At 43.6% G+C, this 27,933-nt stretch overlaps 1 protein-coding gene across 1 annotated transcript in view; it reads left to right on the top strand.

Annotated features, from left to right (window-relative positions):
* LOC144508504 (cadherin-4-like) overlaps positions 1-27,933 on the top strand; it is a 650,983-nt gene that overhangs the window by 366,397 nt on the left and 256,653 nt on the right. The window contains exons 3-4 of the mRNA XM_078236483.1: positions 15,751-15,980; positions 22,963-23,136. Coding sequence (XP_078092609.1) covers positions 15,751-15,980; positions 22,963-23,136 — 404 coding nt within the window. The remainder of the gene's footprint in view (positions 1-15,750; positions 15,981-22,962; positions 23,137-27,933) is intronic.

Genomic DNA, 27,933 nt, shown 5'->3' on the forward strand with positions numbered 1-27,933 from the left:
GTTACCCTTGAGAATCTGACTCAGTTTTCACATGGAGAGATCTGGAGGTGCACAAATACAAATTTTGGTGAAGGAACAAGTTGATAATGCAGTTCGGGATCTTTGACTTTATGAACATCAGAATACGAAAGCAAGGAATCAAACCCAGAACAATCTTGGACTAAAAGCAAAAGACTACGGATGCTGGAAATCTGAAGTAAAAACGGAAAAACTCAGTAGTTCTGAAGAAGACTTTGGCGCTCCACATGCAGCTGGAATAAGGAAAACTTTCTGCAACCTTGAAACGTTAACACTCTTTCTCTCTCCACAGATGCTGCCAGATCTGCTGTGTTTATCTAACATTCTCTGTCTTATTACCTTCTTCAACTACATGGCCCAGCTACTCACTGGCTGAGCCATTTTGGTAGAATAAACCCATGTTTAAATCTATTGAGAATGTTCGCCACATGTTTTAATAAGTTCTACAAACTCAATGCTAAAATAAATTTCATACAGATCCCTTCAGCACGCCACATTAAAATTCTCAAGCTTTTACTGCTGCAGCATTTAAATTGATGTTTTTTTGAAAGGTTTATTCCATATACTGGGACTCACATTAAAAGATTGTGCCATATGTAAATGGCACTGGTTGGGTTCTACGACTAAGTGTATTTTCCTTCGATCATTATGATGCAAGTGGAACATGTTAAAGACTAATATGTGGATTATATTGCTGTAAGCTTGAAACTCTCTAATGGGATTTGTGTGCCTTGAAAAGGTGCATGATACACCATGCACTGCATGTGCACTGACAATAACTAATGTACTAAGAGGAACATAAAATGCAATCTTGTACAAATTAACTTGGATTGTTACTTAGGCTTCCAAAGGTCACCTTATTATGAATAGAAATATTTCCAGTGTTTTCTTTATTAATGGTATTTATGAAAAGGCAGTATTTCAGTTAAACACTCCCTCGGTGTGCTGAGGCTTTAGTCTGTAGGTGGCTTCTGGTGTCTTTCATTTTTCTTGTCTTTCTCCTCGCTCCCAATCTGTAGCTCTCGTCAGTGCAGAGGGTTCTCCCTATTCCAGCTGCATGTAAGGCTGACTGTTCTCAGTAGCATTTTTGCCTTTTGCTTCCCTCTTCCCTTGGGATGTTGGGTTTGCAGCCCCTTGCCCAATGGGTCTTGAAATAGAGGCAGTGGCAATGTGCATTTAAAAATGGTGGCACCATTTCGGCGCCATGTCAAGCTCTCTCCACAGGTGGTTGAGGGCCTCAGCAGTTTGTCCAATTATATCATCCTGACTCTGACTGTCCTACATTTGTTGGATTTTTATCCTGGAAGCGAGTAGCGGCAGTCAGTCTGGAAAATTTCCAGCTCCCCCCTCCCACCTTGGGCAAAGTCCCCACAAGGACGGGTACAGGCTGCAGTTGGACTAAACAAGCCTGGAAAACCATTTAGAGATCACCACATGGGCTGCCGAATGTGGTGACAGGCTGCTTGAAAGACCCGCCTCGATGCTATGGGACTTCATTCCAGTTGTAATACAGAAAGGCCCTCCAGCTTTCAACCCTCACATACCCTCAACCCCACACACTCATGTCCAATCCATGCCATCCCATGCTGCCCACCCACCCCCTCTGGCCCCTCATGCCTCCATGCCAAGCTATGCCCATTCACTGATTATACACTATATAAAAGCAATGAATTGTATAATGACAGTAGGATGTGTAAAAATAAGCTTGAAAGAGACAGTTGTTAATTCACAAAATTACTTTTTACTACAGCCTGATAAAAGTGTCAATCATCCAGACCCTATGAAGTTTCAATAGCAGAAATTGCAAGCACTTGAAAGATTTTTAATTTGTATTCTCATCCAGCCGATAGAAAAGCCAGCATTCCATTAGCCTTTTTCAGTATTTTCTGTACCTGTTTCTGACATTTTAATTGTTTATATTCATGGACCCAAGTCTCTTTGAACATCCACGATTTCTAGCGGTTTACTCTTTTGAAAGCACTGTGATCTATTCTATCTCGGTTCAAAGTGAACAATCTTACCTTTGCTTGTATTGAAATTTATTTTACACAGTTTTCCCTGTTCAATTAGTCTATCAATATCCCTTTGTCTCTTTTTTTATGCTTCCATCCACACTGCCTATCTTTGTGTTATTAGCGCCTTGTGATATATCTCTCTCTTTCCCATTAATAAATATCATAAATAGTTGAAACTCCAACACAGATCTTTGCCAGGTCACCAGCAGTCATATGCTACCAGCGAGAGTACCTGCCCATAATCCTGACTATCTGTCTCCTGCTGCACAACCACTTTCCTAGCCAGGTCAATAATTTGCCCGCAATTCTACAAACGTCAACTTCAGTGAACAGTCTGTCATGAGGAACGTTATCATTTGAACCTTGTAAATCAGAAAATATTGTTGAAAGAGGGGTGGGATGTGTGAAGGAGGATTCGGTCTGAGCGTACCATCATCTTGAATGACTTCAGTCCCACCATTGTCCACAGCTTGAGCCATGGACTCTTTAGTAATGGTGAACATTGTCTGCTCCTTAGGGAGAAGGACTGGCAGCTGTGCCTGTTCCCCAATGGTTAGGTGCTGCTGGCTGTGCTAATGTGCCACTATGTCCCAAGAGAGAGAATGAAACAAGGGAATGAGATGTAATATGGTTGCCACATCTGAGTTGCTGGAAGTATTTGCAAGCTGTGAAGTTTTGCAGCAACTCCAGTGATGCTACATTTAATAAAACGCAGGGTAAAGGAGACTCACAACCAGGTCCTTGCACCCCTACCTTGCAAAGACTTTGGGGAACCTGCTTTGGAGTGTCAGTAAAGAGACAGACGTAGTGATGCTGCAAGCACATCTGCGCTAATGTCATATCATTTGCACCCAAACAGCACTGATTAAGGAGCAAAACACTTCCATGGTGAAAGGGAGACAGCGGGCCCGATTTTACCAACAATTTGCGTCCACACAGATCGCCACTTTACCGAGACCCGCGAATGGCGGGGATCCGTTCCGCGCCCAAATCAGGCGCAATGATGATTTAAATGCATTTCCATGCATTTAAATTGAATTAATGAACTGCCCGCCCAACTCTATCAGCATTTCCCCCTTTACCACCGCGTTTGCTGATCCGGAACCGTGCTTTTAGGGACCTGCTAAATAAAAGTCTGAGGCGGGTGCTCCAGCCTCTGAAGAGCACATTCAGTGTTTCCAACGGCTCTCGGACTCAGATCAGTGGTGGGGTGGAGGGGGGAGGCGGGTCAGATCATTCTCTGGTTGGAAGGGGGAGGAGGGGAGTGAGGTCAGATCATTGTCTGGTTGCGGGGGGGGGGGGAGGAGGAGGCGGGTCAGATGTATCTCTGGGTGGGGGGAGGGCCGATCGTTGCCTGGTTGGGGGGGAGGGCTGATCGTTGTCTGGTAGTGGGGGGGGGAGGCGGGTCAGATGTTCCTCTGGAGGGGAGGGGGAGTGAGGCCAGACCATTCTCTGGGGCGGGGGGGGGGAGTGAGGCAAGTTCATTGTCGGGGGGAGTGAGGCCAGATCGTCGTCTGGGGGGGGGGAGGGGGAGTGAGCCAGATCGTTGTACGGGGGGGGGAGGGGGGGGGGGAAGAGTGAGGCCAGACCATTCTCTGTGGTGGGGGGGAGGGAGTGAAGCCAGATCGTTGTCTTGGGGTGGGGGGAGGGAGGCGGGTAAGATGTATCTCGGGTGGGGGGGGCAGATGGATCTCTGGTGGGGGGGCAGATGGATCTCTGGTGGGGGGGGCAGATGGATCTCTGGTGGGGGGGCCAGGGGGGTCTACTGCCATTCTGCGGGTGATCGGTGGGGAGGGAGGGGGCAGGGGTGGCGATCGGTCTGCGTAGTGGGGGGGTGAATAAGGGACACACACACACATCACTGTTCCCCTTATCCACCACCCCCCGCTACCCAGACCGATCGCCACCCCTGCCCCCCTCCCCCCCCCCACCGATCACCCGCAGAGTGGCAGCAGACCACCCTGTGCCCCCCGCACCCCCACCAGAGATCCATCTGCGCCCCCCGCCCTGAGATACCCCCTCGTTCCCGCTTTTCGCTCCCGGGCCGCTTTCTCTGCTTTCTGTGGCTCGGGAGCGAACCGACACGGGGGCGTTTTTTCCAATTTCTTTCTAACTGCGCATGCGCAGTTCAGAGCTCCGATCGTCTCGGCTGCGCTAAGCCCCCCCCCACAGCGCGAATCGGACTGGAGATGGCTGAGAGCGTATGGGGGCGCCTGAAAGCGGATTTCGAAGTCGGATCTGTACTACGCCCAGATTCGGCACTTAGAATGAAAATGGTAAAATCAGGCTCTGCATCTTACATTTCCTGAATCCCTTAAATTCTACTGTGCTGTCAAGAAAGGTGTGTAAATGCAAATGCCCATTCCCTTTTATTAAAACACACTGTAGAGGTTATTAGACACCTGGGCCAGAACTTTCCGACCATTCATGTCAATGTCCCATCCTGCTGCAGTGAACTGAGATTTCCATAGAATCCATAGAATCCCTACAGTGCAGAAGGAGGCCATTCGGCCCCTCGAGTCTGCACCGACCACAGTCCCACCCAGGCCTTAGTCCCGTAACCCCACATATTTGCCCTGCTAATCCCCCTGACACTAGGGTCAATTTAGCCTGGCCAGTCAACCTAACCCGCACATCTTTGGACTGATTTGGCTTGCTTCCTAATTCTCTGACTTTGCTGCAGCAGGAGCGTGGCGTGAATGGGCCGTAAAATCGTGCCCCATATCAGTGATTTTCACAAATTCACCTCTGATGCTGGTCAGGTAACAATCTTTGGGTTGAACTTCTTTTTCAAAAAAAAATTTGCATATCTGCAGGCTACAAATCATCAAGCTATTTATTCCCTGTTAGATGTCTGCTGCTTAGATCCTGAGTTTGTATTCGGAAATCTTCAGTGATTTAACCTGCAAATTGGTACAGTTCAAGGTAAAACACAACTTTCCTTTCAAACATATTTGTGAATTTGTCTCCAACATGCTCCAAAATGAGCGGGACTGCAACATTTGCAAATTTGTCCAGCCAGATTCAGAGCACAGTTGAACTAAAGATAAAATTGACTTTTAGAAAACTTCAAATATTTCAATACAACTTGCACAAATCACCTGAAAAGCCACTTTCTAAACCGTGTTGGAAAATAGCTTGTGCTATCTCCATGAGTGTCAAGCTAACTGAAATGACAGTAGAAACATTCTCAATTGTTTCCCCTTTTAACATTCTTAAATGTATTAAAATCATAGAATCCTTACAATGCAGTAGGAGGCCATTCGGCCCATCAAGTCTGCACCGACCACTATCCCACCCAGACCCTATCCCCATAACCCCATGCATTTACCCTAGCTAGTCTCCCTGACACTAACAGGCAATTTAGCATGGCCTATCCACCTAACCCGCACATCTTTTGACTGTGGGAGGAAACTGGAGCACCCGGAGGAAACCCACGCAGACACAGGGAGAACGTGCAGACTCAACACAGACAGTGACCCAAGGCCGGAATTGACAGGTCCCTGGCACTGTGAGGCAGCAGTGCGAACCACTTTTTCCTTGTAATGTATTCCCCATCTTCCAATCTGCCTGGCCACAATTATGGTGGTTAAGGAATGGTGTGTGCCATGCTTCATGGTGACTGTCATTGCCCACTGGTGATAATTGCCTGCAGGCTACAGGATGCCAGCCCGGTGAGAATTCCCTGTTTCTCCCCTCTTTCTTGCAATCAGAGACACTGAGTGTGATTTTACCACCCGTTCACTCCACGCTCCCGCTGCAGCGAAGTCGGAGAATTAGTGGCCAGACAAATCTCCGTTCACTGCAGCGGGATGGGAAAATCCCACTGGTGTGAATGTTAGGAAAATTCCAGCCACCAGCTTTTAATTAGTGCGATGTAGATCTGAGCTGAATATCTGTGGTACAATATTCAGCAAAACACCCTAGCATGTATCCTTTTTTGTCAGTCTGAAACAGCCATGGATATATATCGAAACCATCTGTATTCAAGTCTCCAACTTGCTGCTGTTGTCTCTGAGTGCATGTTCTTCAATGTCCCAGTGATAAACCATTATGGTTAAAGATTAGCCATATCTTTCAGTCACATCCCTTGGAGCTGTTGACTACTTGCTGGATAAAATTTCAAGGATGCTCCCTGGTATCTTGCCTATGGTTCCATGCTCTCAAAGTTACTAAACATCTTGCTCTTTATGCATTTGTTTGGCCTAATAATCATACTTAACTCCAGCATGAAACCAAAACATGTGGCTATTTTTAATTGAGCATCATTGCACTCAGTAACTCAAGAATATCCTCAACTTTCAGTAATCAAGCTTGGAGGGCCGAAGGGCCTGTTCCTGTGCTGTAATTTTCTTTGTTCTTTGTTCTCTGTGGTACACCACATTCACGCGCTGTGCTGCAAATCACTGGAATGCCAGCCTATTGTAAATCACGTCTTGCTTTCGGGACCGATCTAAGGTGCAGTGCTGGCCAGAAGAAAGAAACAAGTTGATATCATCTCCAAATAAATCAGATATCTCTATCTCTAGTCACAATCATTGGTCAGAGGGGGACAGGTGGAAACTTCCTTGGTAAATATTGCTGCTTCATATTGTTGAAGTAACCAACCATACAGCGAAACATAAAATGAGAGTAAAATGTCAATCAAAAAAAAAGCGCATATAAATTGACAGCAACATTCCTATATGCTTGAATCAGCCAGTTTGAACAGTGTATTCAGCATGGTCACCACATATCCTTTGGCTTGCCTTCTTATTCTGGGCCAGTTTTGGAATATATTAAAATGATGTGTAGGCGATTATCTGAATATTCAAATAGTCTTTGAAGGAAAGGCTTGTTTTCAAGCGAATAATAATGTACAGTGTGTGGTTTCATGCAGTAGGAGGAGATCTTTACAGACGGGCGGAATAAAAATCACTTGTACAATTTGGCTTTTGGAAAATGCGGTTCACAATTTGGAGGTCTATGTGAGAAATGTTTTTCACATTCTTTGAAGGCTGGAAACAGCAGCAAACAACCGCTAGTAATCTCATTGGCAAGCTGGAGGACTGGGTGATTTTTGTGCTTGTTTTCTTAATTAGACATAGCAACCGTCATTTTCTACACCTCATAGCCCCATCTCCTCTGACAGAGAGGAAAGACTGATTCTCGACAATATAAATAGCATTGTGAGATGGACAAACTAGTATTTAAGCTTGACCAATAATGGGCAAGGACACTTCCTTTTCAGTTATTTGTGCAACAACTATTTTTCAGAATAGAATTTCTCCAAAGCGTCAAGGCTAAAATAACTCCTCCTGCTGCATGGCCTGCCTTTATCGCACAGAAATGTTACTTCTCTAAATTCTTCTTCCTTTGCACATGCATCAAGGGCGCTGCAGTGCATACAGCAAAGTAATTGGAAGTCAGTACACAGCAGTCCAAGGTCATTGGGTCGGTTGTAAAAAGAAGCAGTCAGCCAAAATAGCAAGCTAGTCTTCTCTTTGTGAGCATGTTAAATTAACAGAATGGCGGTGTTTACCTTTTAAAATCTTTTCGATACAAATTTTGTTTCATAGTCAAAATTCAAATCTCTACATTAGCAATGTTGGTGGTCAACGTGTTTTATCTCCACCTGCGGTAGAGTATGAGTCAATAGAAAGGGGAATGTATTGTGCAGGATCAATCCAATATGAAGCATTAAGTTTAGAGGACACTCTTAAGGAAAATTGATAGACTGAAAAGAGGAGACGAGCTTATTTAAATTTAAGTATTCAGAACTGACTAATGAATATGTATATTAGAATTATTTTTCAGTGTGCTGCAAGCAAAAAATAGACTCTCAATGGAGATTTGGCAAAATACAATCTGTACCCGACCACTGTTTGTCAAAGATATCGGGTCATAATAGGAATTCAACCCCATTTATACTCCTGATACTAGAATGTCTGCACCAACCACCGGTGAGAAAGCCGGCACAGTGTATTTATCTCATCACTCAGAAATATCTCAAAGTACTTCATATCAAATTACTTTTGAAGTGCATTGACTTTCGTTGCATAGATAAAGTGCTAAAACAGCTAATTAGCCATGGAATCATAGAAAGTTTACGACACATAAGGAGGCCACTTGGCTCATCGCGTCTGCACTGACTGACAAATGAGCCACCCAGCCGAATCACACTTTCCAGCATTTGGCCCATAACCCTGCAGGTTACGGCACTCAAGGTGCATATCCAGACACTTTTTTAAATGTGTTGAAGGTGCCCGTCTCTGCTACCCTTTGAGGCTGTGAGTTCCAGATTATCATAACTGGCTGGGCGTTAAACTTCCTAATCTCTCCTCTAATCTCTCTACCAATCACTTTAAATCAATGGCCCCCAGTCACTGACCTCTCTACTAAAGTAAATAGGCTCTTCACATCCATTCTATCCAGACTCCTTACAATTTTTCACATCTCAATCAAACCTCTTCTCAGCCTCCTGTGTTCCGAGGAGGGCATCCCAGCCTATCCAATATTTCCTCAGAGCTGCAGTTTTCCAGTCCTGGGCAACATCCTCGGAAATCTCCTCTAAACCCTCTCTAATGCAATTACGTCCCTTTTGTGTTGAGGTGACCAGGACTGTGCACAATGCTCAAGTTGTGACCTAACTGATATTCCAGCATAACTTTCCTGACCTTATAATTCTATGCCTCGGATAATAAATGAAAGGATTCCATGTGCCTTCTTAGCCACTTTATCAACCTGTCCTGTTACCTTCAGGGAACTGTGGACATTCACTCCAAGGTCACTCCTCTCAGCACCCTCCCATTTATTGTGTATTCTTTTGCCTTTAACATTGTGGGATGGCTTGCGGGAAGAACAAACAAGGTTGTGGCTTGAAAATGAGGCCACCGGCACCCTTTCCTTCAGGGTTCCTTTCATCCTGACTAATGTTTTCACTGTGAATTCGAACGTAACTTCAGTTTGGAGATGGGTGGAAAGTGCTGATGCTGCACCACCGTGATGCATGGCTGCTTCATGTGTAGTCTGCTGCAGAAGTGAAATCTTTTTCACTCGACACTAAGTTTGTTTATAGCAGAAAAAAGAAGCTGTACAGAAACTAGGTTGCTGAGAGCAGAACAATTGAAAGGGATCTCTAGAAAGTTGGTAGCAGTAGCTCCACGTCCGCTCTGTTATTACATCTGACATGGAACAACTGCATTTAGTCGTTCTGAGAATTGTTGGATATTGTGGAAGAGGCTAGAGAATGTTTGACAGGCCATAGAATAGCCAAACGGTCGGAAGAGATCATACAGGGAGTTGTTGGAGACCGATTGTGGGGGTGGGGCGGGGGAGAGTGAAGCTAAAAAATCAGGGACAGTCACAAAGCATGCAAAGAGTTCAATTAAGTCTGGGGAAGAGGATGATCCAGCAGAGAGAAAGACGTAAAGTGGGCAATCGTAGCATCGAGAGGAGGCCAAGGGGAAGTGCATCCCAGAGCTCCAATGTCCAGTGGAGGAATGGGGGGGGGAAGCTACCCCAACTCTGAGGGGGCGTCCAGAATAGAGCTCAGTTCCCACCCGAAATGGGGAGACTTTTTTTTGAGGCTGGCTGGGAGAAGGTGAAAGGGTGGGCTTGTCACCCAAGGCCCTGGCCACCCAAGCACGGATTTGAGCAGGCAGGTTCCTGGGAGGAATCTCATCCATTCAATTTCCACCCCCACACCACACAGCTGAGCACAGAGGTGAGCTTACTAAAAAACCACATCCACATAAACAGTTACAGAGGGCATCACGATGACCCGCACGGTGAATAAGAGGAGGAAAAAAATGACAAGGAGACAAAGACAACACTTGTCCACTCTGCAAGAAATGGGATTGGACAACAATCACCCATCGCCACTGCCGAATCGAAAAAGAGCGTACAATACAAAGTAATGGAAAAGAAGCAGATAAGATGCCCAGATGCCAGAACAACTTCCAAATTAAGAGCTTACCTGCAATGGCAGAGCCTTACCCTCCTCCGACAGGAGTACGAGCAAGACATGGAAGGGTGATAAGGGTTATAAGGCCTCCAGATCAGCTGAACCTATGAACTCAGACTTGAGGAGGGAAAACAGGGCCGTAATAATGATGCAAATACTTGGGGTAAACTAGAATAACTTGAATTACATTGGATAAAGACTTGGGGGAAATGTAGTATAAGAATCTGGCAAGTACAGAGTTAACAGGCGACTGAGTACAATAACAGGCACATAGTGATGTTAGAGAACACATGGCTTTCAGTGAGGAGTCACTCCATATTGTCACATACACAGGCAAGCATTGAGACAGCTCCTAGTTTGAACTCATTACTATATTTACTAGTGCTTGTAGTTAATGAATATACACAGTTAGCCTAGTTAAGACTGCAAAGACTTCATTAAGATCTACCAAGTGATATCCAACACCTTGCACATACACTAGGCTTAGCATGCTCTAAATAACTTTGTCAAGCTGGAAAACTCCTGCTCAAAGTGAGACTTTTAGCCAAGAATTTGGAGTGTAATTTTGGTGGGCCTGATTTTACCAAAACCTTGCGCCCGTTTCTGGGCACGAAATCGCAGTAAAGTTGGGCGTCGGGCCTATACCGCGATCTGCACCCGATTCCGAGCAGATCGCAGCTTTACCGACACCCGATTTCGGGTGCGGGTCCGGCCCGTGCCCGAATCGGGTGCCCCGACGATTTAAATGACGTCTCATCCCCTGGGCGGGGGGGTGACGTCTCATCCCCTCGGGGGGGAGGGGAGGGGGTGTAACGTCTCACCCTCTGGTCGGGGCTTTTTTTTCGCGCCCAGGCGCGCTCTTGTCAGATTTTTTTCGAACTGTGCATGCGCAGTTCAGAGCTCCGATCGGTCCGCCAGCGCTAAGCCCCGCCCACAGCGCGGATCGGGCCGGAGCCGGCAAAACGCGTATGGGCGCGCTGCAAAGAGGATTCCAGGCGCGGATCTATTTGAAGCCCAGATCTGGCAATTAGACTCAAAATGGTAAAATTCCCCCCCAGTGTGTTGAAAAGTGAATAACTTGAGTTTACTTTTATTAATTTCTGAATCTGCCAGTAATACTGCTGATCTTGTGATTAGCTAAATGGAAGGTGGAATGGTATATAGAAACCCTACAGTGCAGAAAGAGGGCATTCGGCCCATCGAGCCTGTACCTACAACAATCCCACCCAGGCCCTATCCCATTATCAGCAGGTATTCACACTAATCCCCCTGACACTAAGGGCGGGATTTTATGGCCTCACTCGGGCGAGATCATAAAATCCGCCCGAGGCCAACAGGGATTTTTGTTTCCAGGGCGGGCAAGGTGGTAGGTTTTCAGCATAAGGGTCAGTTTAGTCAATCAACATATCCCGCACATCTTTGAACTGTGGGAGGAAAGCTGGGCACCCGGAGGAAACCCATATAGACATGGGGAGAACGTGCAAACTCCACACAGACAGTGCACCTGAGGCCGGATTTGAACCTGGGTCCCTGACGCTGTGAAGCAACAGTGCTTGCCACTGTGTCATACAAGACCGCAGCAAAGCTGGATGGGCCCATCACTGGACCAGTGGGCTTTCCTTGTGCTTTTTCAGATGCATTGCATAAAAAATGAAATTTGACAAAAAGTGATGAAGTCCTGTAATATTTTGTGAACTTATCAATGGAAACATAATTGGAGGTCTTAAATTGATGCATTTTAATTGATGTAATTGTGTTTAATTGATGTAATTCCAAGGCTTTGTTGGTGTAGAATATACCCTGTGGAGTACAAATGGCCAGCCAGAGTAACCCGAGAGATGATTACTAGAGTCACTAGGTTAGGGGTATTCAACATAGAACAGTGTTTCAAGAAGCTGTGATTATATGATAATAAGCTTTTGATTTGAAAAGCTTGAAGTTTGTCGGAATAAGAGAAGACTGGAGGCAACGAATAATTCTCAGATTTTGAGATCCCAGGAAAGAATGAGCTATGAGTAGAAGAGGATACAATTATTCTTGATTTCGACACAGTAAGGGTGAGAGAGTCTGTACAGGATAACACGGTTTGAGTTCAACTGAAACACCAGAGGAATGTTCCCGAGGCACAATGGCCACAGTAGTATCAATCAGTCGAGGCCCAGTGAAGAAAGGCTGTGACAGATACAGGAAGCTCGCAGGCGGAAGATGAGGCAGAGAGGCTGCCCTTCAAATGAAAGCCTTCTCCCTGTACCCTGTCAGAACAACAAGAGGTTTATCTGGAGCAGCGCTTCCATATTTCGGAGCAATATTCAACTTGTAGGAGATTTGGGCTTCATTCGAGAATGTTGAGATGAAAAGAAAGATTTAGGAAGGAAGTGGAAGCCCCTGTCTAACACTGATATGTTCGGACCCAGTGAGGCGCAAGTGTCTGCATTTGGAAGATGTTGGCAATATATGTGACAGTGCAGTTTCCCAGGTGCTTTCACTCTCATGATTCCTCAGGTACTTGTTAACGACACAGCGACTGCGACTGCTGGCCCCTGAAGGTGACCCTGTGGGAGACATAAGGGAACATAGTGAGAAGAGATTAATGCACTCAACAGATGTCTATTATTTAAAATAATGAGGTGACAGCCTCTGCAATGATAGCTGATTGCATGGCGAGCATTGGCATGCATTCCCTGAACCTGGACATGTTGGGATATTTTCACTCTGCCTGTGGTGAAACCCCATTTCTATGTCTCCTGTGGATGGACACTCTTGCTGTTTGAAGTGCCTGTTCCTTGAAGCATGTGCGGATCACAAGCTGTGCCTGCCTTCCTCCCAGGCATGTCTTCTCTGCTTTGTGGATGTTTCTCTCCCATTTTGCCTGTAAAGTGAAGAACAATGATTTTAGTGCAAGGTCTCCCCCTCTGCTATAAGTTTTCACTCAATTATGGCATTACAGACTGCACTCCAGCCCCCTGTTCAGCGTCAAATGGGCTCTGACCCATGTCGATGGGCCAGAGAGGCACTACAGCACAGCTCTCTCCCATGGTGATCGGCCTTCTGTGTGCCCTCAGGATGCTCCTCCTCTCCATGGCACCCTGGTGACTGCTATTTGGGAAGTATATAATCTTTGTCTCTCCCATTACTCCCTGCCAGACCTAAGGAGCACAGTAAGAAGTTTCACAACACCAGGTTAAATTCCAACAGGTTTATTTGGGATCATGAGCTTTCAGAGCACTGCTCCTTCATCAGGTGAGTGGGTATCCCTGGTGTTGTGAGACTTCTTACTGTGCCCATCCCAGTCCAACACCGGTATCTTCATATCAGACCTAATGAGGTCATTGAAGCACACCCAAGTTCTTCTGACTATTTTTCGACTGCTGAGTTCGTTGATCGCCTCCAGCCATGATCAGTCATGTTGACCTTTCGTGACTACTGGGACAAAAATGTACCTGTGAGCTGTAACTGCTTCCAGCATGACCTGTATCTGAAACATGGAGGGGCTGCTTGGTCCTCTCCGTCTACTTCCCTCACATTGCTTCAACCATGTTTATGTGGATGATTGGCAGCCTCAGTAACGTCTGCCACTCATCCTTTATATTGGGCCTGCTTCACTCCTGATACTGCCTCCCTCCTGCCTGTACCGCCACTAATTGGGCAGTGAACATAACTTCCATGTTGACGAGGAGACTTCCATCCAGAAAGTGTGTCGGACTCACATTCTCCCATCAATGCAGGGCTGGGACCAGGGAATTATCATGACGCTGGGGTCCTGTCCCAGGACCTGAAATCCTCACTTCAAGGTGTGATTCAGCTAATGAGGGATCGGAAATTATTAATTCTTCAGCATGGGCAGTTAGGAGGATATAGGTGATTGGATGACTCAGTAAGGAGTTCATAGGGATGGTTCACAGGAGCTCATTGATTTGAAGATGAAATAGAATAGGAGAGTAAACAGAGCACAAGGAACTCGTAAATTAACGGAAAAAATGATGAGCTGGCAATGTTGAAAGAAACTAGAATGCTGTGAATGTAGCAGGTATGATGATAGCTTCTTTAAGAGTGGTTGGTGCTAGAACTTGTCCAAGGTTTTCGGATACTCAAGGCCATGTGGGGTAATTCATTAAAGTGGTGTACATAATCCCTGTGTACATAACATATGTTCAGCGACATTACAGGGATATGGCCATGCAGTAACCCATACAAGTGATCATGGTTTAGGCCAGAACTTTCATTGCAATGGCATATTTGAGAATTAATGCCAGCTTTTATCACCTTATAAAGTACAGGTGTAAAGGCAGTGAAAGTAGTTGGTCAGCTCAGTTGGCTGGACAGCTGGTTTATGAGGCAGAGCAACACCAACAGCGTACTGTACCAGCTGAGGTTATTTATGAAGACTCCGCCTTCTCAACTTTGCCCCTCCTCTGAGATGTGGTGATCCTCAGGTAAAAATCACCACCAGTCAGCTCTCCCTGTCAAAGAGGAGAGCAGCCTATGGTCCTCTGGAACTATGGCGACTTTACCTTGTTCACCTTTTCATAATGATGAGTCAGAGCAAATGTTCATATTGAGAAGTGATTTGGGATGAACATAGTTTGTAAATATAGCATAGGGCAAGGATAAGGAGGGGATATTATGACATCCAGAGAGCCAAAGACCAAACAGGTCTGGCCAGGAGAAAACTTGATGTTGGTCATGAGTCCAAACAGAGTGATGTTCTTTAGCTGGATGTGCAGCACTTCAATATTATGTGGGCAATATTGCTAAGCTGTTGCCTGGAGGCTTACAAAAGTGATCAAAGTGAGACCTTAAAATGGCAGAATTGGCAAACTGAATGCATAATGTTAAGCTTCAGTTCACATCTTTAATCCATGTCAGCACTGTGCTGACTAATCTCAGTATATCAATGACTGTTTCATCAATTCAGTCAGTGCCTCAGAAAGCAATAGCCCTTCACTGGAACAACAGTGACTGCAGGTCACTTTATTGCATCATTCAGAGGGTTATGCCCATATCTTTCACATTCATTTGCTTCCTATAGCTTTTTCTGTCAAATCAGCAGGAAATAGTCAAAACCTAACTTCATCAGAGATGAGACTGTATTTGAGATTCTCGTCCAATGATACAATAATTAAAGTTATTGTCATGTTAATGCGAAAAGGGCCGATTAAAGATGAAAGCCTTTGTAAATCAGTTGTTATATTGAAAGTACAGAAAGTGTGGTGTCTTTAACTATGTACCTGATTAATGTGAATTTGTTACGTCCCTTCTGAAGTATATTTAACAAGTCAGGTTTAATTAATTTGGGATAGTGATGCATCCCTTGCCTAGTTCATTCATCTTTGGTAATGGAACTGTTTAAAGAGTAAATGGAAGCAACTTCCCTTAACTGACTGGGAGATTTCTTTCACGCAGCTAACACACTTAAGTAAGAATGTGATGATAAAGTGGACTGGGGACTGAGAAATATATTCAGCATTCTTTGCAGTTCATGAAGAATGGTTATTTCATTAATTGATGATACTGTACTGAATGTATTTTTTTTTAAGAAGGAGAAGCTTCCAGTCTAAGTTCTCATGGGACAGAGATAAAATACAGTCTTCCTGAAAGGTCGAATGTGTTTCAGTAAGGGCTATTAGAGCATTTCCTTGACAGGCAGCTTGAGATCGAAAATGTGCTGCTTGAAATTAAATGTCTCCAACTTCTGTTTGATTGTCTTTCTTGTTGGTTGTCAATCACATCACATCAGCTTTATCAGTCCTATTTTTCCACTTCCTTTTCTAGTGAAATTTGATGACTGCGCTGGGAATCAGGGCATTCAGTATGGAAGCAGTGACCCTGACTTCAAGGTGGGGACAGATGGCACCTTGTATGCAGCCCGCTCAATGCAGATCCCCTCAAAGCAAATAAAGTTCGCAGTGACTGCCAAGGATGCCGGGACCCAGGAGAAATGGGAAACAGTCATCAAGCTGCTAGTAAAAACACAGGGAAACATAATGCACGATGCACAAAAGGTATTAACGCCATTTGTTCTGAAGACGTTTCTTAAAAAGCCGATACAATACTTGAATGTTATATTATGTAAATGACTTCTGATGCGGTGTGTTGAATAATATCTACCAGATGTCTATTCGGCCAGAGGCTGACTGATATTAAAGGCGGGTTTGCTGTTAAGAGGTCTATACCAGCTGGCAGAGTTGGCTTTCTGCTGAGTGTAGTGGAAGATGAATGCTGGTGGTATTTCATGCACATTGGTTTGCTACTTCTAAAGCTGACTCAAAACGGCAGTCGCCATTTTAAATGAAACTTAAAATCATGATATGTTATTTTTATTTGAAGTTTAAATGCTGAAAAATGATGCACAGCAAAAGTCAATTTTGAGATTTTCGCTCTTTCATTTCACACCTGTCTATTCTGATTAACTTTGGTTTTTGTTGGTTAAGTCCGTTGAATTAAAATGTTCTAAGTATTGAATGCACATTTAAAAAAAAAATTCTGTCATGAGATATGGGCTAGGCCAGCATTAATTGCACATCCCAAGTTGCCCTTGAGTGGCTTGATGGACCATTTCAGAGGGCATTTAAGAGTCAACCACATTGCTGTGGGTCTAGAGTCACATGTAGGCCAAACCAAGTAAGGATGGCAGATTTCCTTCCCTAAAGGACATTAGTGAACCAGATGGGCATTTATGATAATCAACAATGTTTTCATGATCATTATTAATTCCAGATTTTTATTTAATTCAAATTTCACCATCTGCCATGGTGAGATTTGAACCAGGAACCATGGAACATTACCCTGAGTCTCTGGTTACTCATTCAGTGACAATATCACTGTGCCACCGCAAGAAACATTCAGAGGGACATGCAATTTTTGCCTTTGTGACATGGGTTATGGATACCTGATCATCTTGAAAATCATCTGCAGCCTGGCATCCAATGTGCCATATAAATTACTCAAGTTAGAAGTACCAGTGTCCAAGAGGTTCACCTCAGCTCAGCGATGAAGCAATCTTATTTTTATTGCTTAATCTCTTGGTTCTATCAATTGCAGTTCACCAGTTTCTGAAGTGTGTGCTCCCAAAATCAAACAGATTTATGTGCAGGACAATAAAAAGCTTGGACTTCCCCACAACTAGATAGCTCACACACTGTCCACAGAATCTGGAGTTTAGCAGCAGATCTTTGTGAAACGGGATGAGTTGTAAAATCTGAATAAATTGGGAAACTGTGTAGATCTTTCGGGTCTAAAAGCTAAATGCCATTTTGTAGCATTTCTCCATTTGAAGTGAGTTCTGCGTTATAAAAGTATTGTTCTCCTTAAAGTGTACAATAGTTGCCCAGCAATGAGATGAAACCAATTCAAGAAGAAGTATAAGGTATTTTCAAAGAGTTCTTGTTAAACAGAAACCTTTTATCCACATTAAAGACGCTTGAATGGTTGCAGAATTTTTGCAAGGTCTGTGCTGACAGAAGCAGATGTCAACTTGTGATGGAATCACCAAAAGCATTCTGTTGGTTTAAAAACGGCATTCACAGCAGACACTCGGAGCGAGGAAGAAATATGTTGTCCCAGCTTTTTTTTAAATCTCTTTCCGAACATGGATCATAATACCCAATGGTTTGACATACATGTTGATTGTGCCTGTTCTTCAGTCAGAAGAACAAATCTTGGTTAGCCTCCTTCAGAAACAAGTTGTACTTGGTGTTGCAACAGTTCCTTGGTCTAAAAAATATAAAATAAAATATTGCGTTCAGGTCCAATGATCGGCACTCTATTTACATTTATATATTTTATATTCCTATTTATTGACGATGAAACTCCATGGCAGTAATTTTGATTGAGTTGTTTTTCAAACCATAAAAGACTATGACTGAATATTTAGAAATATTTTTATTTGTTTTAGTTGATTTTGGCCATTTTCTTTTCAAATTTAAGTATACAGTAGATTTAAACAGTACAGTACATCTAACTCAGATTTAAATGGAGCCTGTGTTCCTTATAATTATTTATGATTAAGCACAAGCATTGACAGTGAAGTGTTTACCAGCCTCAAACTAATTCTGTCATCATATTCACAAAATATCACATTTGTATGATATTAAATAGGATGCAGCGTCTACTGCACTTTGAGTATATTTTATCTTTCAGTTCCTCCTTCCACCATATCAAATTATGACTAAAGTCATTAGATATCGAGATGATATCCAGATTTCCATAGAGTGTCAGAGCCACTCCTTGGTCAGTTGAGCAGAAAGTGTGTTTGATTTTTTGATTTGATTTGATTTTGATTTGATTTATTATTGTCACATGTATTAGTATACAGTGAAAAGTATTGTTTCTTGCGCTGTACAGACAAAGCATACCATTCATAGAGAAGGAAAGGAGAGACTGCAGAACGTACTGTTACAGTCATAGCTAGGGTGTAGAGAAATATCAACTTAATGCAAGGTAAGTCCATTCAAAAGTCTGACAGCAGCAGGGAAGAAACTGTTCTTGAGTCGGTTGGTACGTGACCTCAGACTTTTGTGTCTTTTTCCCCGACGGAAGAAGGTGGAAGAGAGAATGTCCGGAGTGACTGGGGTCCTTTGCTTGTCCGGGAATAATATTCCTTGGGTGGGATTTTCCAGCTGCGCTTGCCCCAAAACTGGAAAATTCCGCCCGTGGTCAATGGAGCTTTGTATGCTACAATTGCTCTGGCAGGCACGGTGAGAAAGCGCCCCCCCCGCGAACTGAGGAATGAGTGCCTATGAAGACTAGATTTCAAACTGTTTTTTTGTTCAGTGTCCCAGCATATTAATGTCATGGCTATTAGTTATTTTTGTGTCACTTTTATATGTAGTCATTGTTGATTTGGTTATAGATATCAATTCTGGTGCATTATGTGTTGCACCAAATGAAATGAAGATTGGTTTAAGAAAAAATATTTCAAAAAGAATGTAAATATTGACTAATGTAACCTTATTTTGGTCAAGTAGATGACTTTGTGAAATAATTATGCTCCATTAGGCAATGTGGTGAATTGATGTACTTGTCATTTCAATCATGACTGAACTATTTGATCTGCTGTGGAGCTGTCAATGAAAGCAGTTCAATGTGGTCAGGCTACAAAAGGGGATTCCCCCTCATGAAAATGACATTCCCTGTCAATCAGACTACTTCAAATAGGTCTGGTCACACCTAGGGCATCTGAATCAATCAGGGTCAATTCCTTCTGTAGAATGGGATTCTGCTGTGATTTGGAAGGCTTTCAAGTGTTCAGAGGTCATGTATATTAATGTGACCAGGCCACTTCTTTAGAGAACACAGACAATGATAAAGATTTTTAACAAAAAGTTGCCAGAAATCGCATGTTAAGAGTGATCTTCATACTTCCAATGGCAAGAAGGGGAAGTCCAGCCATGAGACCCCCATCCCAGGGGAGAGCCCCAAGGTCAACCCCCTTCTCCTCAGCCCAAATCCCCCCAGCTCCCTTGGAGGACTCTCCCTCTGCAGCCTTGTCGTGGCAGAGGGGCACAGTTACCTCCTTGAGCCCCTCTCCCTTCACAGTCCAAGGCGCCTGCTGGACTTTCTGCTGGGGTATTGGGAGCATAGCAGGAGACCGGAGCATCTGGTCTCAAACGCAGTAATTAGATTTAAATGAATATTAATGAGTATTCATCAGGATATCACCCACTCTGAGCAAGAACCTGCTCAGGGCCAGCAGAGTAGGCCTGGAAACACTCAATGGGTTTGCAGCCCAACGAGAATCCTGTTTTGCCTTACTGCACAATTCAATGGACCACCACAAATTCTGCCTGCAGCTAGTGGCCCCAGAGAATTGCCCCTACGTTATACAGTGCTTTAATACAAGTGCATAGGGAGGAGAACCTGCAAAAGAATGGAAAATGTTTATTTGAGATTTTACTTGACAGGAGTAATAAGGCTGACCAATGTCTTCTGAAGGGAAATTATAATCGTATCAGGGGATTGCTTCTGATGCTGAATGTTAAATTGGGATTTCTCTTCTGTCGTTTAGGGTATAAGTTGCCTACACAATAGTGTTTGATCAATGTTGCTTTTAGTTTGATTGTTACAGTAAATGTTTTAAAACTTGAACCCTTATTGTGTGATCCTCTCAGTCGATTAGTGGAAATTCAAATGTCCTTTTAAACCTTTAGCGGTCTCACAGACATCGTAACAGTGCATCGATGAAGTAAAATCTTGCATTCAGATATGTTGTAGGAAGTTTGGTAAAAGTTAGAGGTCTTGTGAATGCTACCCAGACCATGGTAACGAAAGAGCAAACTCTGGGTGGGATTTTCTGCCCCTTCCCACATGAAGGCAACCACCTGGGGTTGGTCCCCCAGCGGCAAGTTGGGCAAGCCAAATGCAAAATGCTGTAAACTTCACCGAAGATCCCCCGGCGGCCATTGGAAGGGTTCAAAATTGATACGGTGGAAGTATTGGATAAACTGTTGGTATTTAAAGTTGACAGGGCCCCGGGACCGGATGAGATGCATTCAAGGATATTGATGGAAGTGAGTGTGGAAATTGCAGGGACTTTGACCATAATCTTTCAATCTTCGCTAGACTCGAGGAGGACTAGAGATTTGATATCAGAGGATGAGAGATTTGCAAATATTATCTCCTTGTTCAAAAAAGGTTGTAAGGATAAGCCCAGCAATTACAGACCAGTCAGTTTAACTTCAAGTGATGGTTATTTGGGATAGAATTTGTCGTCACATGGAAAAGAGTGTGTTTATTAGGAAGACGCAACATGGATTTCTAAATGGAAAATCAGGTTTAACTAACTTGCTGGAGTTTTTTTTAAGAGATAATAGAGAGGGTAATCATGTTGCCGTGGTCTACATGGACTTTTAAAAGGTATTCAATACAACGCTATACAACAGACGTGTGAGGAAAGGTTATAGCTCATGGAGTAAAAGGGACAGCAGCAATGTGGATACAAAATTGACTGAATAATAGGGAGCAGAGTGTAATGGTCAATGAATAATTTTTTCTGGCTGGAGAATGTTTGTAGTGATGTTCCCCTGTGGTCTGTATTGGCTCCCCTGTTTTTTCTTGGTATATATTAATGGTCTAGATCTTGGTGTCCAAGGAACAATTTCAAAGTTTGTGGATGACACAAAATTGGGAAGCATTTTAAACTGTGAGGAGGACAGCATAGAATATCAAAAGGACAAAGACAAGTTGGTGGATTGGTCAAATAGTTGGCAGATGAAGTTCAATATGGAAAAGTAGAGGTGATACATTTTGAGAGGAAGAATATAGACAGACATCATAAAATAAAGGCATGACTCTACAGGAGGTGCAGGAACAGAAGGACCTGGATGTTTATGTCTATAGATCATTGAAAGTGGCAGGACAGGTAGAAAGGGAGAGCAATTTGGAAAGCATAGAGTATCCTGGTCTTTATTAACAGGGGTATAAAGTACAAGAGCCAGGAGGTTATGCTGAACCTATGGAAGAAACTAGTTGGACCTCAGCTGGAGTATTGTGTACAGTTCTGAGCGCCACACTGAGGAAGGATATGAACATATTGGAGAGAGTGCAAAAGAGTTTTACAAGAAATGTTCCAGGGGTAAGGTACTTACATTATGAGGATAGATTAGATTGAAGAAGTTGAGACTGTTCTACTTGGAGAGGAGAAGGTTAAGAGGAGATTCGATAGAGATATTCAAAATCATGAGGGAGCTGGACAGGGTAGATAGGGAGAAACCATTTCTGCTAATAAAATGATCACGAACTGCAGGATGCAGATTTAATGTGACTTGCAAAAGAAGCAAAACCTTTTTCACACAATGAGTGGTTCAAGTCTGCAATGCATTGCCTGGGAGGCAGGTTCAGTCGAGGCATTCAAGAGGGCATTAAATAATTATCTGAGTAGAAACAATGTGCAGGAGTACGTGGAAAAGGCAGGAAAATTGCACTAAGTCAGAATGTTCATGTGGAGAGCTGGCACAGATGAATGGCCTCCTACTGTGCCATTACGATTCTGTGAAAACCTTTCTGGCTGGTTGAAGTATTATTAGTTATTTGACTGTTTTTAGGAACTTGGGGAACAGGGAGAGGTAAATGCCTTAAAAACAGACCTGTATCCCGCATAAAAGAATAACAGATATAATCACAATGAACGAACGGCATGGGAGGCTCAGGTTGAATCTATGTGGAAGCAGATTAGTAAACTGAGGTATCAATGATTTCTTGGTCCAAGAAATACTTTATTAAGCCCTGAATCACACTCAAGCTGATACAATCTTGAATTGTGATGTGAATATATGAACAAAAATCCACATTTGATTTTACTGCATTGAAGTACTGTGCCCACTTTCTCCCTAATTTTGAATACCAAATCCACAGCAGATCACATAAATGATGGTGTGGCACGGTGGCACAATGGTTCGCACTGTTGCCTCACAGCGCCAAGGACCAAGGTTCAATTGTGGCCTCGGATCACTGTCTTTGGGGAGTTTGCACGTTCTCCCCGGGCCTGCATGCACTTCCTCCGGGTGCTCCACTTTCCTCAGTTCAAAGATGTGCGGGTCACGCTGATTGTCCATGCTAAATTGACCCTTAGTGTCAAGGAGATTAGCAGGGTAAATACATGGGGTTAGGGGGTCGGGTGAGATTGTTGTCAGTTCAGTCTCAATGGGCCAAATGGCCTCTTACTGCGCTGTAGGGATTCTATTAATCCATGATTCACAATTTTTTGGGAAAAGCCTTGCTGCTTTAGTCTAGGTATCTTCAAAAGCAATGATAATTATTGTATAAGTGCAACTGTTTCAATATCCAAGTTGAGTTGTACGTGATAATTTCAGACCTATGTGTCAATTAAATAAGTGCTAACAAACTGCATCAAGTTGTTCAACTGTAATATTTTGATTCATATTCCTATGTGAATTATCTTTGAGTTTGACCGACTGCCAAGGCTGTTTTAATAACTGTTTTCCTTAAGTCATATCTGAAAAGTTTTGTATTTTATTTCATGGACAGGATGAGAAGAAAAATGTGCCTCCCGAGCCTTCAGAGCAGCTTGATGACACACTGTTTCCATGGCGCCAACAGCAGAGCTCCAGTGGGCTGAAACGACAGAAGAGAGATTGGGTCATTCCTCCAATCAATGTTCCAGAAAACTCCAGAGGGCCCTTTCCCCTCCAGCTGGTTCGGGTAAGCAGCGGGATAAAAATGATTGAAATGTTTGCATGTTTGCACACACATTTTTTTCTGAGGAGAAAAAATATTCTAAGCTCGACAGCAAAAATCGCTTAGTCTTGTACAAGTGAAGTGTCTTAGTTTAAGTTTATTTATTAGTGTCACAAGTAAGCTTACATTAACACTGCAATGAAGTTACTGGGAAAATCCCCTAGTCGCCACACTCCGGCGCCTGTTCGGGTACACTGAGGAATAATTTAGCATGGCCAATGCACCTAACCACCACGGCTTTTGGACTGTGGGAGGAAACCAGAGCACCTGAAGGAAACCCACGCACACACAGGAAGAATGTGCAGACTCCGCACAGACAGTGACCCAAGCTGGGAATGGAACCCGGGTCTCTGGCGTTGTGAGGCAGCAGTACTAACCACTGTGCCACCGTGCTGCCCCACTATCAGCATCCTGGGGGTTACCATTGACCAGAAACTGAACTGGACTAAACATATCAATTTTAGGTCGACATGAGCAGGTCAGAGACTGAGAATTCCTGCGGAGAGTAACTCACCCCCTGACTCCCCACAACTTGTCTACCAACTGCAAGGGAGGAGTGTGAAGAAATATTCTCGTCATGTCTGGATGAGTGCAGCTCCAACAACACTCAAGAAGCTTGACATCGTCCAGGACAAAGCAGCCCACTTGCTCAGCACCCCATTTACCACGTCCAACATCCACTCTATCCATCACCAATGCACAATGGCAGCTGTGTGTACCATCCACAAAATGCATAGAACAACTCACCAAGCCTCCTTTGACTGCAGCTTTCAAACCTGCAACCTCTACCACCTAGAAGGACAAGGGTGGTAGATTAATGTGAACACCACTCCCTCAAATTCCACTCCAAGCCGCTCACCATTCTGAGTTGGATCTATATTGCCATTCCTTCACTGCCACTGGATCAAAATCCTGCAACTCCTGTGTATATATCAACAGTACTTGGACGACAGTGGTTTAATAACCAAAAACAGAAAATGCTGGAAAATCTCAGCAGATCTGACAGCAACTGTGGAGAGAGTATAGGGCCAACTCTGATCTCTGCCATTCACACATTCTGATTAGTGCTAACCACTGTGCCACCCATAGAATGAGGAACTTGCATAAATGCTGTATTTTGTTTGAGATGGCTCTCTTGCATGAGCTTTTAGGTGTCATCTAAGTGGCATTATTTTTTTGGAAAACAGCCCATTCTTCCCTGCTAATATCCTAAAGTTGAATCCATTTATTCCATTCATTTCCATCCTTGTTTTTCTTCCGTTGATTCTAATCTGGAAATAAATGTTAGTTTAGCTTTTTAATTGGGGTAAATCTGTAATAACTGCTTGCACTTACTTCACAGTTCCTCACTGTTCAGATACGTTTTGTTTATATGAAAACAGAATACTCCAAATGCTCAAAATCTGAAATAAAAGCAAAAAATACTAGAAATACTTCCAGCAGTTCTGTGGAGAGAGAAACAGAGTTAATATTTCAGCTTGATAATCTTTCACCAGAGCTCATGAACTAGAGACTGCCACTTAGATGACACCTAAAAGCTCACGCAAGAAAGCCATCTCAAACAAAATACAGCATTTATGCAAGTTCCTCATTCTATGGACGGCACAGTGGTTAGTGCTAATCAGAATGTGTGAATGGCAGAGTTCAGAGTTGGCCCTATACTCTCTCTCCACAGACCTGAGATTTTCCAGCATTTTCTGTTTTTGGTTCTTAAACCAAAAGTCCAAGTGGTGTAGATATACACACAGTACTGTTAGGGAAGGAGTTGTAGGATTTTGATCCAGTGACAGTGAAGGAACGGCAATATGCTTCCATCTCCACAGATGCTGCCAGATATGTTGAGCATTTCTGTTTTATTATGGCGGGGAATTTCCAGCCCTTCCCTCTGTCAGGATCTTACGGTCCCGCCAAAGGTGACCCCCTCCCCGCCACCCTGGGTTGAGCAGCGGCACTGCTAGCAAGCAACACAAATGGCCATTGACTTTAGCGGGACCGGAAGATCCCACCAAGCCATCACCGCCATCAAGAAACCTGCACAAGGGGCTGGAACATCCCAGCCTATGTTAATTGGTTTAATCGCAGGATGGACATTTGAGGAAAATGATGATGTACCTTGGATCATAGAAAGGAAAGAAAAATGGTCAAAGTTGGCAGGGCCTGTCACTCAGGCTTCTGTGCAAAATTAAAGCAAGGAAACATTTGATTTCTTTATTCAAAATGAACATAAAGTAAAATCACAGAATTGCAGAGAAACATAATCAGAAGTTTGGAAGTTCAATGCAATCATCTTACTTTTAAAGGATTAACCATTTATGGGATTTATAAATGCCCAAAATTTTAAATGTTAGTTTGAATGTATTCAAATGAATTATATTCAAGAGAATCAAATTGGAAGTGACTCAGTTGTCCTTGTGTCTACTCATTTCCCTACCTGTTCAGAAGCAACGAGACGCTAGTCGCTACCTTCTATGATGGCTTGACTTTGATGGAAGGGTTTTTTTTGTGGGGAATCACTGCTATAAGCCAGCAGCTAACAACTCTGTAGCAGCGAATGCCAGAGATCTGAAACAAATGGCCTCACACATTCATTCTTTATGCCATATAATGGTGTGAATGGCCAGAGAATTCCAGCCATAGTCTTGTAGTTTCGAGTCCAAACCCCTTCAATGTTCAACACGCTCCTTCCTCCCTGACATCTCAGAGTGAATCTTCTAGTGTCCTTTGAAAGTCCCTTCACTTAGTTTTTTGAGCTTCCTTGAACTGACTTCTAGCCGGAATGCCAACCCTGGTTACTCCTTGGCCCCTAAATCTCTAAAAGTTTTCTTGTTCTCTCGCGCCCTCTGACATCTAGTTGTGCATGAACTAGAACTTCAACAATTTGAACATTGGAAAGAATAAAACCACTGAATTCAGCTGCTGTGAAAATCTCTGTCTCCTCACTCCCTTTTCCATGCCCCACCTTAGCTGCTTGTTCCAGCTGAATCAAACAATGTACAATCTCAGTGTCTCATTCAATCCTGTGATGAACTTAAAACCCTACCCCCCGTCTGTGATCTGAGTATTTACTTCCTCTGTGCCACTGTCTAATTCTGCCCTTACCTCTCACCCACCACTATTGAAAAACCATCATCCACTAAATGAAATGGAGGCAGTTCCTCAAGGCGGAGTTCGATAGATTTTTGCTCGACAAGTGAACCAAGAATTATGGGGGGAAAGCAAGGTGGAGTTGAAGCCACAACTAGATCAATCACAATTTTATCAGATGGTGGAGTAGGCTCGATGGGCCGAATTGCCTATCCTGCTCTAATCTTCTATTCTTTTGTTTTTTGGTTATTTTGTTTATTATTCACTCTGCAATAATATCTAGGTTAGACTTTTCACTGCCATTCTCAGTTTCAATCGTCACAAATTTGAACCAATATCAATCTTTGTCACCAAGTTCTAATCATGCCTTTTCTACCCTTGTTTGTTTTCCTTTGGGATAGTGATTTGATTTATTATTGTCACATGTATTAGTATAAAGTGAAAAGTATTGTTTCTTGTGCACTATACAGACAAAACATACTGTTCATAGAGAAGGAAAGGAGAGAGTGCAGAATGTAGTATTATAGTCATAGCTACAGTGCAGGGAAAGATCAATTTGATGCGAGGTAGGCCCATTCAAAAGTCTGACAGCAACAGGGAAGAAGCTGTTCTTGCGTCGGTTGGTGCTTGTCCTCAGACTTTTGGATCTTTTTCCCAATGGAAGAAGGTGGAAGAGAGAGGGTCCTTAATTATACTGGCTGCTTTTCCAGGGCAGCAGGACGTGTAGACAATGTCAGTGAATGGGAAGCTGGTTTGAGTGATGGACTGGGCTACGTTCACGACTCTTTGTAGTTTCTTCGGGTCTTGGGCAGAGCAGGATCCTTACCAAGCTGTGATATACCATCAGAAAAAATGCTTTCTATGGTGCATCTGTAAAAGTTGGTGAGAGTCGTAGTTGACATGCCAAATTTCCTTAGTCTTCTGAGAAAGTAAAGGCATTGGTGGGCTTTCTTAACAATACTGTTGGCATGGGGGGATCAGGACAGGTTGTTGGTGATCTGGACACCTAAAAGCTTGAAGCTCACAACCCTTTCTACTTCATCCCCATTGATGTAGACAGGGGCATGTTCTCCACTATGCTTCCTGAAGTCGATGACTATCTCCTTCATTTTGTTCGCATTGAGGGAGAGATTATTGTCGTCGCACCAGTTCACCAGATTCTCTATCTGTTTCCTGTATTCCATCTCATCATTGTTTGAGATCCAACCCACTATGGTGGTGTCATCAGCAAACTTGAAAATCAAGTTGATGGGGAATTTGGCCACACAGGCATAGGTGTGTAGGGGGGCTGAGGACACAAGCTTGTGGGGCACCGGTATGGAGATGATCGTGGAGGAGGTGTTGTTGTCTATCCTTACTGATTGCGGTCTGTGGGTTAAGAAGTTTAGGATCCAGTCACAGAGGCAGGAGCTGAGCCTCAGGCCACGGAGTTTGGAGATGAGTTTTGTAGGAATAATGGTGCTGAAGGCTGAGCTGTAGTCGATAAATAGGAGTCTAACATAGGTGTCAGTTATCCAGTTGTTCCAGAGTTGAGTGCAGGACCAGGGAGATGGCGTCTGCTGTGGACCTGTTGCAGTTGTAGGCGAACTGTAGTGGATCCAGGCTATCTGGGAACCAGAATTGATTCGTGCTATGACTAACCTTTCGAAGCACTTCACAATGATGGATGGCAGAGCA

This window comes from Mustelus asterias, chromosome 20, assembly GCF_964213995.1.
Source record: "Mustelus asterias chromosome 20, sMusAst1.hap1.1, whole genome shotgun sequence".
NCBI classification, from domain to species: Eukaryota; Metazoa; Chordata; class Chondrichthyes; order Carcharhiniformes; family Triakidae; genus Mustelus; species Mustelus asterias.